A 13,306-nucleotide genomic window follows, 5' to 3' on the forward strand; every position below is an offset into this window, starting at 1 on the left:
TATTCATCTTTTCTGAAAATATTTGTGTAAATAGACAAACATATAAAACACGTATAAAGTACTTTAGATGATAAATCTAGTTATACTCTTTTCACTTTACTTAGCTAAGTAATTGATTAAATATTGTTGGTCAAAAGTTTGAGGAAAAGGTTAATTAATAGTGTAATATATTCAAAACTACGGTGAGTATATTTTATTAGATAGATTTGTTATTCTCCTTAAAAAAATACTATCTTTTGTGTGGCAATGTAGTAGTAGAATGTAACCCGGGCTGTGAACTGTAGGTGTATCTAAAACAACCTATACTGACTCCATCCCATAATAACTGTAGGCGTATAAGGTATGCACTTATTTCAAGATTTAAGTTTTAAAACATTTGACCATCTATTAGTATAATACAAATTAACTTTTAGAGTATTTGTTAAAAATGATATCATTAAATTGATATTTGAAGTTTCTTTAATACTATCATTATAATTTTGTTGACAAACCTTATATAGTATTTGAAAAATTATAAGTCAAAAATTAGTTTAGAAGATTATATCAAGTTTGTCCCTAAAAACTAAAGTATATATCTCCCTAAAATAACTAAACTATATATCTAAGCGCAGCACAGAACTAACTATAGCACACAAGTTTAATTCCTAACTCGGTGATCAATTGATCATCAACGACACCCATGTTTCCATGCATGGATAAACAATAAGATCATGAAAGACCGAATCAAATCACCGGGAGACCGAAAGCCGCCAATTCCGGTCGCCTCTGGCGCTCGTACGGTGTATAAATACCCCCACGGATCCCCGAGCCTTTTGTCCTCAGACTCAAGACTCTCAAAGAGGCACCCACATCTACTCAACACGAACACACGTTTTTGAGCAATCGGCCGGCTAAGACCAGCTAGCCCTACGCACTACGCGACATACAATGGACTTCCCCGGAGACGCCGAGGATTTCGCCCTCGAGTTCATCCGCGAGCACCTGCTCGGCGGCGACGCCCCTGTACTGCCGCCTGCTGCTGTACCGGCGGCGGCGGCGTACCCACCCACCAGTTCCATGTTCTTGCCACAGCAGCAGCGAGGCTACGCAGGCCTAACGCCGCAGGAGTACGTGGTGGATTCCGCCCCGGCTGCTGATCAGGCCGCGTTCCGTGATGATCAGCCCGATCCGGCGGCCGACGTGATGATCATGTTCGGAGGCGAGCGCTTCCCTGCGGTGAAGCCGTCGTCGTCGTCGTCGCCATCGCTGACTGTCACCGTGCCCCCCAGCTCGTTCGGATCATGGGCGCCGGCCGCCGTGCCCGCCGCGGCGGCCACGGCCGCCGCCGTGGAGGACTTCCGCAAGTACCGAGGCGTGCGGCAGCGGCCGTGGGGGAAGTTCGCGGCGGAGATCCGCGACCCGAAGCGGCGCGGGTCGCGCGTGTGGCTGGGCACGTACGACACCCCCGTGGAGGCCGCGCGCGCCTACGACCGCGCCGCCTTCCGCATGCGCGGCGCCAAGGCCATCCTCAACTTCCCCAACGAGGTCGGCACACGCGGCGCCGAACTGTGGGCTACGCCGCCGCCGACGAACAAAAGGAAGCGGCAGCCGGAGGACGACACCGCCGCCGCCGACGACGTCGAGGTGATCGGAGTGGCAAACAAGGCTGTAAAGACCGAAGCGCCGACGTCCGCCTACTCATCGTCGTCACTGTCATCCATGTCGCGGGACACGACGGCGACCACGTCGTCGACGGGGACGTCGACTGGGTCGTCGGAGCCCACGAGTTTTCCGGTGGTGACGCCGTCGAGCTGGAGCTGGGACCAGTACTGGGACGGCCTGCCGCCGCTGTCGCCTCTGTCGCCGCACCCGGCGTTGGGGTTCCCGCAGCTCACCGTTAGCTAAGAAATAATTAAGCGCCGATTAGCTGAAATGGCCTCACTAATACAACTACTGCTACTCCTGTTTTTTCGTTGTTAATTAACGGCACGAACATGTACAAAAACACACAAGGAGAAGACAATAATGGAGTACGGTGCCGATGAAGTCATTAGTATTTTTACAGTTTCTTCTTCTTAAAAAAACACAGAGAGGTCACACGTGTATTTAGGGTGAGGTAGAGAATGGTATCACAAATAAAATCTAGTGGATGATTCGGTTGAGGCCAACAAATGCTTGTAAAGCATAAGCAAAGGGTGTGGTTTGGCATGAGGTATGCCATTCTGTAAATTAATACGAGTTGCAATTTAGTTTACTGAGATATGTACCCCAGCAATGTTATGCTCCTTGAGTCCCTGTGCGTTCCTTAATTTCTTTCATTCCGTTCATTGAGGAATGAACATATTCACATATACAAACGGTAAGCTCAAACTCATCAGAAATTCTACGAAAGCTAAAAAAAAAAGAATGTAGAAGCTGGGAATCATGTTCTAGCAACCGCACCATACTGAAACTGGGTATGTTTAGTTCACACTAAAATTGAAAGTTTGGTTGAAATTGAAATGATGTGATGGAAAAAGTTGGAAGTTTATGTATGTAAGAAAGTTTTGATGTATGGAAAAATTGAAAGTTTGAAGAAAAAATTTGGAACTAAACAAGGCCTGAAATACTGAATTTAAACACAGTAGCAGGTGCTAGCTTCTTACTACTATGGCCTTGTATAGTTCCCAAAAAAAATTTTCCTAAAAACATCGCATGGAATTTTTGGACATATGTATAGAGATAAAAAAGAAAAACTAATTGTACAGTTTGCATAAAAATCGCGAGACGAATCTTTTGAGTCTAATTAGTCCATGATTACGTGGGGGACTCCCCCACTATTTCCTAGTAAAAAAATTAGTCCATGATTAGCTATAAGTGTTACAGTAACCCACACGTACTAATGACGGATTAATTAGGCTTAATAAATTTGTTTCGCGATTTTCAGACGAGTTATGAAATTAGCTTTTTTAATTGTGTCTAAAAATCCAAATCGATATCTGGTGAAACGTCCGATGTGATACCTAAAAATTTTCTTTTTCTGAACTTAAACATAGCCTTGAGAGAGATGGTTTTCCTGCCCCAAGAGGGAGCCCTGGACACCTCAGATTAATATGACATTCATGTATGACAAAGCCTGATCCGTAGATGAACATAGACGACCGATACAAACAAAAACGGTGTTCAGCGTAAACAGTGAACAGTGTTGACGACAAACACTAGATTTTATTTTATTATTATAGATATATATTCTCTTATCCGCTAGGAACTCTCTAGTCTCTTGGTCGTCTTTGACCATACCAAAGTTGGCCAGGCCGTTTCAAATGCTGCGTGTGAATTAAAATATGGTTCTTTATCGATTTCTGTAATTCTCATCTCATATTTTGTTCTTTTTTCTCGCTAACTACCTGGTCACAAGGATCTATTTTACTCACTCAATCTATTTTTATAGTCATATTTCATCTTAACACACAGACCAAAAATAAGTAATTCTACTTATATCATCTATTTAAATATGCTATTAGTCATTCCTCATAAACAAGCGATTCATTAATATTTACATTTCTCGATCCCCATATAGCCAATCTTGTGTGGAAAAATAGAGAGCCATGCATTAAATCCGAGAAAGTCATTAAGATGATAGGTTGTTGAATTGAAATATACCTATCAAAAATAAATTTTTCAGATTTAGAAATATAATTATCAAAAGTAGATGGAGGGAGTAATTTAGTACTACATCCGTCCCACAGAGGCTTCAAATTTTTTTTATTTCTCATATAGACTCCGTTTTAAGACAATTAATGCCTCGGAGTTTAAGAAAGTTGAGAATATATTACTCCCTCCATTCCAAAATATAAGGCACAACCACCCTTAACCCAAAGATCAAGAAATAATTATTATCACCTCATAATTTAGATTAATCTAATAAATGTAATGCATGCATCTAATAAAATTAGAGATCTTGATAATGGGGAATTTAAATAATAAAATTTTAATGGACAAGATGTGTTAGTTAATGTCATGCATGCATGTATGCTTTGGGCCATTCCTAACCCAATGACTAGGATGATATCCATAGCATTAAATAAGCTGCCACCTAAAATAAAAAATGATGTGGCAAGTGAATAAATGAGGAAAAAGAAGGAAACCATGTCTTGCATGAGACATGGTTTCTACACAACATCTAAGACATCATGTGAGATAAGTAGCATTAAATTTAAGTATGAAATAATGGTGTTTGCATTGGAAGAGTAGTGTCTAGTATTAATTTCTCGATGATGTGAAGTTTATAGAAACTATGTCTAATGTCTTGGGTTGGGAATGACCTTATAGTAACAACTACTCTAAAAAGTATGTAGTATTATGGAATGGAGGAAGTATGAGTTAAAAAAAAAGTAGATGTTATTATAGTCTTTTTTTGAGTAGTGGCAATAAAGAAGTTTTTTAGATGTAGATAGTAATTGTGAAACCAAATGGTATTAAAGTGGGTAGGCTAATTAAGTTGATTGCTTCGCTAGTTTCTAATTAAGTAGTTGTGGCGGTGTCTGTTCTTTACATCATTTCAATTCACAGCATTTCAATGATTCCAAAAGCAATCAGATAATTAGAAAGGAAATCTAGCTAATTAGCAATTCAAAAATTAGAGATTGACAACTAACTACACTTATTCCTAGATTCAGATCATTTCAATGCATGATTTCAAAGCCAAACAAATGCTTGGAGAGGGAAACTAATTATGAATTTAAAATTTTAAAATTAACAACTAAAATGAATTTAAAATAAAACATTTTACAACCTTAGTATTTACTGAACGATAAAAAATAAATATATTTTAGGACAGAGAGTACAAAACATCACCATTAGCAAAAATTAGTGCGCGTGTTTTTGCCACTAGCCCACGATGCGACCGATCCATATAAACATGGCTCATCGATGACTTGTGATCGAAGATTAGTCTCGCCTATAGGTTTAGGGCCCCTCTCATTTAAAGTAAATTTATAGAAATTTTAGAGGATTTTATTCCTATAGGAATTTTTCCTACAAAGCCCTTTGAATAAAGGAATGAACCCTATGAAATCCTATGAAATTCCTATGGAATGCCTCTTCCCATATAAGTTTTGGAGGAATTTTAACAAGAGGTAGAACCTCATGGAAGAAATTCTTTTGAGTCTTTATCTCTCCTCAAATTCCTGTGTTTTTTCTGTGATCCAATCAAACGGTCATTCATATGTTTTTCATGTGTTTTGCAATCCTCTGTTTTACGCTTTCATTCCTATCAGAATCCTATGTTTTTTCTATTCCTCCGTTTTTTCATTCCTATGATTTAAAGGGGCTTAGCTGCGCACTTCTCGAGAGAAAACGAGTTGATTTGAGATTCGAGCTAACAGTCTTTACATGCAACTCTACTTCTTTTAATCAACGCATGCAACTCTGCTAGCTGATCTACGTACACCCTACCTAGGTTTGAACGAACCCATCATTCAGAAGACTTCTCTGCAACCGGTCGAGTGCTGTAGACCGAGACGTACACGGTGCTGTGTCCAGTCAAGGCCGGCGGGGGTGCTGAGTTTCGCGGGACCAACGTACGTCCATACATGCATGATTGCTTTGCTTAATTCTGTGTGCTTCAGAACTTGACACATGTGCATGTACGCGAATACGCGACACTCTAGTTAATTGAAGATCCATTTGATTTGTTAAAAGAACAGAAGTTATTTACTCCCTTCGATTTTTAATAGATGACGCCGTTGACTTTTTCTCACATGTTTAACTATTTATCTTTTTCAAAAATTTTATACAAATGTATAAGATATAAATAACACTTAAAGTACTATGAGTAATAAAACAACTCATAACAAAATAAATTATAATTACGTAAATTTTTTGAATAAGATGAATGGTCAAACATGTGAGAAAAAGTCAACGGCGTCATCTATTAAAAATGGAGGTAGTATCATTTCGATGTCGTACTCTTTAATTTCGTATACGTGGAGACCGACTTTAAGAGTTAAGGCCATGAATAACGCAAAGAAAAATACGTGTTTAAATATAATAATTCTGTACTATGTCTACTGCTCTTGTACTTCAGGTGTGCTCATGCATGCAGCCAGCGCGCGCTATAGCTCAATAAACTAAACACAATGTCAAAGGCTTCCAAGTACGTTATCGTTTACTATTTAGCGACGGACCCGGTCCTTGGTATAAGTAAAATGGAATCATTCGTGTAGTGTTGGCTTTGTGGAATCGTTGATCTATCCAATAGAGTTTTTTTTTTTTTAAGTGCTCCCGATGTACTACTAAAACTTGATGTGCTCTGTGATCGTTTGCAGCTGATTGAGTGGAGAGATCTCTCATTCCTCACACGCACATTTTTTATACTACTAAACACAATATGTTTTATGTAAATTTTTTATAAAGTTATTCAAAAAATCATATTAATCTATTTTTCAATTTAAAGTAATTAATACTTAATTACTTATACATTAATAACTTATTTTGTTTTATATATTTTCTTAAATTATAGTATTGTACATGGTGCATATTATCGACGAGTAGTACTCGTGGACCGGATGAATAGAGTATTGGGGTACGTTAGAACAAGGGTCTACGTAGTACGACATCAAAACAGACAAAAGACAAGGATTATACTGGTTCGGGCTCCTTATCAGGTAATAGCCCTAGTCCAGTTTATATGGGATTAATGATGATGAAAACAGATTACAAAGAGAGTAACCGAAATAAGCAATACCAACGAGATCGTAGTCGAAGGATTCGACGAGATCTCCCGGCGAGTTGGCTCCGTGGACTCCGGCTTCGTAATCTTTTGTGGGTGTGTTGGCGATGAGATGCGATGCCCTTTGCCTCTTCCTAGGGATCCCTTTTATACCGTGGTATACCTTACCCCCAAGTTAGACTTGGGGATATGTAAACCGACACGATATACTAGAGATTTTACCCTTTCCGAATAGGACTTCGATATTTCCTTAACTCATGGAGATATTTTCCATAATTTGAGGTGAATTCCTAACAGCGTATACGGGAACCAACGGTATACGTGAAGGTATACCTTATCAGTATATTCCATAAGTCGTAGGATAGAGGGTATGCCTTATCCGTAACCCTGACACATATATACTCGCTACCATAATTTCTCTCCATTGTCGAGTAGCCAAGAGATACTAGAAATAAATAATGGAAGGTTGCAATTGGGGTTTCTACAAAAACTCGATTCCATAATATAAAATATCGAAATATAAATTAGAAAATGAAACAAATTACTAACTGGATTTGTATAATCTCAATTCACAACACAAAATGTTAAATTATGGATTTTTTTAAAAAAAATTCCTGAGCCCATCAAGACAAGCTTGGTTTTTGCTCCCGACCGGAAAGCTTTTGTACGCGACCTTGTAATGTTCCTTTGCATGCAGCTAGTGTGCCCTATCTGTCTTTTAAACACAGTATAGACACAAAGGTTCGTATAAACATGTGAACAATCATCGCACAAACGATACCAAACCTTTATGAAACTTTCGAAAATTGGATCGGTATGTATTAAGATTAATTAACAAAATCTCGACGGGTAAATCATTCATCATTGAAGAACTAATTAGTTATAAATATAAGCACTCATGTCAAGCAAATCCAGAACTTTAACTCGGACGTTACAGCCTTACATGTACTATCACAACACTACAATAAACATAACCTACCAAGCTACACTTAGTTCCTAGTGTGCCCTCGTTTTGTCGTTAAATTTAACTGACATATAAATGAAGTATTCCGTTCGGTTTTTAATAATAGGTAAAACTGTGTATTTTTCCTTGTAACTGGCTTGCTTCGGAAGTTCGGAGTGTGCACTGAAAATTTCATTATTTGGGCCTTCCTTGAAACACGTGTTTAGAGGAACATAGAAAATATAGAAAACATTAAAAGTATAATAGAAGCGCATATGAAAACCATAGAAAAGTTGTAGGAATGGACGGTCATTTTGATGGGCTAAAAGAAACGTAGCAATTTAAGTATTATCTTTATAATGAATAGAATTATGGATGTTCTGATCCACGTTCCCCTGCCTTGAACCTACAGAAATGAAAAAAGAAAAATGAGTTCATCATGTTAACTTACCTGTGAAGTTCCTTTAAAAAATGGCCGTAGGAAAATTTCTCATTCTTTTATTTCATCTCATTCCTACCAATCAAAGGGATGAACAATACCAATTTCTAGAGGATGCTTGTGCCTATGTTTTTCCTTCATTTTCTCTGAAAATCAAAGGGGGTCTTCACCATGTTCTGTTTTTCTGCCAAGAGCAAATGCCATCTAATTATATGTGCCAATAGCCTATAGAAGAATTCTGCTTATCAACGATGGATAACCGGGAGGCTTCTAATCAGCGACAGAGTGCAGATTAGTACTGTGAGAATGTTTGGGTTGTATACCAGTATACCCTGAACTTAGAGAAGAAATTTTGATCGAGAATGTTCTTTACGCCGTCGAGGACGGGGGATTTCACCTGTTTCCGCGCAACAGAGATAAAGAGAAACGACGAAAAGGGAATATCTGGTCAGCTCCATTCAAATTTCGCAGCTACGAAATTCATCCGGATATTCTCTGAACCATAGCAGAACAGAACAGGAATGATAATACACCGATTAATAAATTAAAGAACACACTTAAATCGTGATTAGAAAGAGAAGGATTCGACTCTTCTGGACTCATTAGAGCTGCGTTCGCGAAAAAATTAAAAGCGTTCGCGAAATTAGAGCTAGCGAAGAAGCAGCGGGTATTTCTAATCCAAGGTCCCAATTAACTCGGCGATCAATTTGATCACCATCAAAACCCATGTTTCCATGGATAATGACAAGAGACTGGTGTGTTTTCACGCTAAAATTAGAAGTTTGATAGAAATTGGAACGATGTGATAAAAAAGTTGAAAGTTTGTGTGTGCAGAAAAATTTTAATGTGATAGAAAAATTAGAAGTTCGAAAAAAAAGTTGATAACTATACCAAGCATGTGTGATGATATGGCAAACACCCAAAGCGGGGCGCCGGGGCCCAAGACGCGGTCAAATTAAATCGCCTTTGGGCCTTTGTTTCGTCCGGTCTATAAATACACTATTGCTTTTGTCCAGAGAGCCGAGGCACAGCTATCTCAACGCAAACAAATCAAACGCCACGCACCTCTCGCTCTCCCACTGAAGTTGTGTGTGCCACCGCACCGTGTCGTTCCCTCTCCTTGCAACGGCCCACGACCAGCCGCCATACGCAGCATACATGGACTTCCACCACGGAGACGCCGACGACTTCGCCCTCGAGTTCATCCGCGAGCACCTTCTCGGCGTCGACGGCGCCACCGCCATGGCGACCGAGCCGGCGGGCCTCGAGGTCGTCGAACCGGCGGCGGCGTACCCGCCTATGTTCTTGCCACGGCATGATCAGCAGGAGCAGCATGGTTGTCACGTAGAACTAACGCACGAGCACGTGGAATCCGCGCCGGCTGCTGAGGCGGCGGCGGCGGCGTTCCGTGCGGCGCCCGCTCAGCCGGCGGCCGAGGTGATGATCAAGTTCGGTGGCGAGGCCTCCCCCGTGAGGCCGTCGTCGTCGCTGACCGTCACCGTGCCACCGAGCTCGTTCGGCAGCTGGGCGTCCGCTGCCGCGCCCGCCGCGGCCGCGGTCGTGGACGACTTCCGCAAGTACCGCGGCGTGCGGCAGCGGCCGTGGGGGAAGTTCGCGGCGGAGATCCGCGACCCGAAGCGGCGCGGGTCGCGCGTGTGGCTGGGCACGTACGACACCCCCGTGGAGGCCGCGCGCGCGTACGACCGCGCCGCCTTCCGCATGCGCGGCACCAAGGCCATCCTCAACTTCCCCAACGAGGTCGGCACCCGCGGCGCCGAACTGTGGGCTCCTCCCCCGCCGCCACCCGCGCACTCCGCCGCCGCCTCGACGACGAACAAGCGGAAGCGGCAGCCGTCGGAGGACCCCGACGACGGCGTCGAGGTGATCGGAGTGGTAAGCAAGGCCGTCAAGACCGAGGCGCCGACGTCCAACTCGTCGTCACTGTCGTCGTCCCTGACGTCGCGGGACACGACGCCGGCCACGTCGTCGGCGGGGGCGGAGCACGCCGGCGCGGCCGCCGAGAGTTCGCCGGCGACGCCGTCGAGCTGGAGCTGGGAGCAGTACTGGGAAGCGCTGCTCGGTGGCCTCCCGCCACTGTCGCCTCTGTCGCCGCACCCAGCGTTGGGGTTCCCTCAGCTCACCGTTAACTGAGAAAATTAAACAATGATTAGCTGACGTGGGCACAGAAATAATGCCTTTTTTTCCCGTTGTTAACGACGTCATGTGTACATTGGAACTTTTTTTGGGAGCTTAACAGAAGGGGCGTATAGACAAACATCAGAAAGTGGTAGTCGTGTTTACTTTTTTTTTCTTTCGAGTTGAGAACCTTGAGATCAATCGATGCTTGTAAAGAATAAGCAGAGGGTGCTGTTTGGCATTTGATATGACAATGTAAACAAATAGTACAAGTTACTTTGTTTACTGAGATACCCTGCATTATATGTCCCCTTTTGGTTTTCCTTAATTTATTTCCTCCACTCTTTGTAGAAGGAGCTATACCTGCAAGGCTGCAACACCGATGCAGTATACTAAAATGCTGAAATTCAATTGCAGCCAGCAGGTGCTGCTAATGACATCTAGCTTTCCTGCTGCAAGGGAGCCTGCATACCCAAGATTAATGTGTCATGCAGTAGTGAGATTGCAGCATTATCAAACGGCGATCTTTAGTTTATTTTTGTATAAGAGCATGAGAATTGCCATTTACTTAGGGCTCCTTTAGAATGTAGCAGCATTTGAAGAACAGTAATATGAAACATAGACAGAACTGAAATGTCGTGCGAATCTTATAGGAATTAATCCTCAATCCAAACACATGAATTTGAAATATAATGTGTTTGAATAGTTCATTACATGAGTGTGATAGCTTCTATAGTTCTATAGAGACAAGAAAGATACATTGGATTTCTCAGAGAAAAATAAATAAATGAAGTTTGAGTTCGTATTGTAGTTTCCTTTGTGGAATTGAGATACGAGAAAGCAACCCCATAGGAATTTGCCTTATCTGTGTTCATAGAGAAGCTATGTCCTATTCATTAATACCGATCATGGATACTTCAAAATTTGTAGTGTTAAACCATTGTATAGTACTTTCTTCAATCTCATAAGAAATTTGTCTTGGACTTCTCAAAGGAAACAAATATAAATATGACTACTTAAACTTTTTCATATTAATCCAAAAAAGGTTATACAACTACGCAAGTATGACGTTATGAAAGTTTTAATTAGACAAATTTAGCTACAACATCATCATGTATATGTTCAAAGAAGAAATTTACAATACTCGAGAAAGTATCGGTATGTATCAAAATTTTACTTTCAAATTTTTCTTACTCTAATGTACCTAATATTTATTTAGAGGTATCAAGTTTCATATAACGAAAATATAATACATTCCGGTACTTTCTCAAAAATGGTAAAAACTACCCATATCGAAAGCTCGATTTATATCGTCAGTGTTGACTGTGCATGTTTTAAAACGGGATTCTTTTGTAACTGGTAGCGGTTTGTCGTTAATTCCTGTCCTTTTTTAAGGGTACCTAGCAAATGCGGCGAACTTAACATTGGTCGTTAAAAAGCTTAAGACTAGACGTATAAAATAATTAAAAGGTAGTATTATTCATCATTGGCCATGTTGGCAAGTACTATACACTGCACAGATCATTCGACTGAACCAGTAACTCATGGGACAGCCAACGTACGGTTCCCCTGCCGTTGACAGGGCAGGAAAAATAAAAGGCGCTCTGTATGACTGTAGCTTCACCCTGACCTGATCCAGCTTTACGCCCCAAAATCTTCATTATAAAATTAAGCTCGAGCTGATGACTGTGGATGAGTAAAAGCAAGCTACAGTCTATACATGCCTGCATGTGAGCATGTCAAGCACGGAACGGTTAACGTCACAAGTCAATAAGAGAATTGCCACGAGACGTAATTAATCTTTTTTGTTATTGCAACTCTTTCCGGTCAGCTGATCCCCGGCCAGTCCAACACGAAGCAGTCCGTCAGTGACATCAGGCGTTGAAGATTGTTTAATTTAATTAATTTACTCCGTGCCTCAGTCTAAATGATGCGTCGTTAATTAAGCCAAGCGATGATCAGCTGAGTTACCTCAGATTGGTCAGTGCATGATTAATTAAGATACTGAAAGAACGTTGATGACGAACACGACAGAGTTTTTAAACGGTGGTTTGTTTGATTATAATCAATCATCACAAGAGGAAATGATAAGGGCATGATTTTTCAACAGTCTGCGTTCAAAGGGCAGTAAAGAAAGTGCTTGTGATTGTAGAGTTGATTTAAAGGTTATTAGATATATCCTGTCCACATCAATGGATTCCACGTCAACTGTCAAGAAATGGCGCCTGGGCATGCTTGCTTGCTACTGGATCAGACGATCAGTTTAAGTACTGAAGTCACCCTTAATATGCGGCAATAATTCCGCAGATATAGAATATATTTCGTTTGATAATTCTGCAGATATAGGTTAATTTGATTCGATTCTCCTGTCCATGGTACCGGCCGCATGCATGTTACTCCTATCTTTTGTTGATTTTGTTGCACGTTTGTTTCTCCCAGCGAGTGCTGGATTAATATTGCATTCGCTTTAGATTACGACGACGAAATTGCATGACAAACTATATAAGGCCACATAATAAACTATAAGAACTCATTTGCACAATATAAAAATCAGAGACGACTAAATTGATTCCAGATCTAGCAAAACTAAATTAGCTATGCCTATTCTCCTGGTTTTTTTCAGAAAAAAAAGTCGTCTCTTAATTTCCACACACACAATTGGGTTGACACTTGACACTATTTTTTTTTCTTCCATTTTTTGGATTGGAGTCATGGCACTACTTTTTGGGCGAGGTCGGAGATGCAGTGCGCTGGCTAGTAGGGACGAGTTCCCTTTTGAATATCAACAATGCAAGCGCTGAACTGTGTTACTCAGCTTACTGTGTAGTAGCTTAATCAGTTGATTAATTAAGAGTCAATCCACAGGCAGGTCAAATTACCGCGTGCTAGCATACTGGCATGCATTGCAGATTTGCAGTGATGCAGTGCTGTAAATTTGTCGACACTGCTTACTTTGACGTTATACGCCTATACTCTTCCATGTTTGACAGTGCTGTTAATGTGTATACTACGTATATAGTAATTTGACAGTTCAATTGGGTGGATTGGATGTGTACTAAAAAGCTAGTGTTCGCAGCGCCGGCCCAGTTGTTAGTTG

General features: G+C 41.2%; 2 protein-coding genes across 2 annotated transcripts; both read left to right on the forward strand.

Annotated features, from left to right (window-relative positions):
• Positions 1-902: 902 nt before the first annotated feature.
• LOC127771960 (ethylene-responsive transcription factor 6-like) lies at positions 903-2,167 on the forward strand. The gene has a single exon (XM_052297922.1). It carries the CDS (start codon positions 928-930, stop codon positions 1,882-1,884), a length of 957 nt encoding a protein of 318 aa, XP_052153882.1. The 5' UTR covers positions 903-927; the 3' UTR covers positions 1,885-2,167.
• Positions 2,168-9,113: 6,946 nt separating this feature from the next.
• LOC127772094 (ethylene-responsive transcription factor ERF105-like) lies at positions 9,114-10,446 on the forward strand. Its single transcript, XM_052298081.1, has one exon. It carries the CDS (start codon positions 9,232-9,234, stop codon positions 10,222-10,224), a length of 993 nt encoding a protein of 330 aa, XP_052154041.1. The 5' UTR covers positions 9,114-9,231; the 3' UTR covers positions 10,225-10,446.
• Positions 10,447-13,306: the final 2,860 nt, after the last annotated feature.

Source organism: Oryza glaberrima, chromosome 4 (genome assembly GCF_000147395.1).
Source record: "Oryza glaberrima chromosome 4, OglaRS2, whole genome shotgun sequence".
In the NCBI taxonomy this organism is placed as follows: domain Eukaryota; kingdom Viridiplantae; phylum Streptophyta; class Magnoliopsida; order Poales; family Poaceae; genus Oryza; species Oryza glaberrima.

What these genes read in the sequence shown, in the direction of transcription:
- LOC127771960 (XM_052297922.1), top strand. Translation starts at nt 928, where the DNA reads ATGGACTTCCCCGGAGACGCCGAGGATTTCGCCCTCGAGTTCATCCGC.
- LOC127772094 (XM_052298081.1), top strand. Translation starts at nt 9,232, where the DNA reads ATGGACTTCCACCACGGAGACGCCGACGACTTCGCCCTCGAGTTCATC.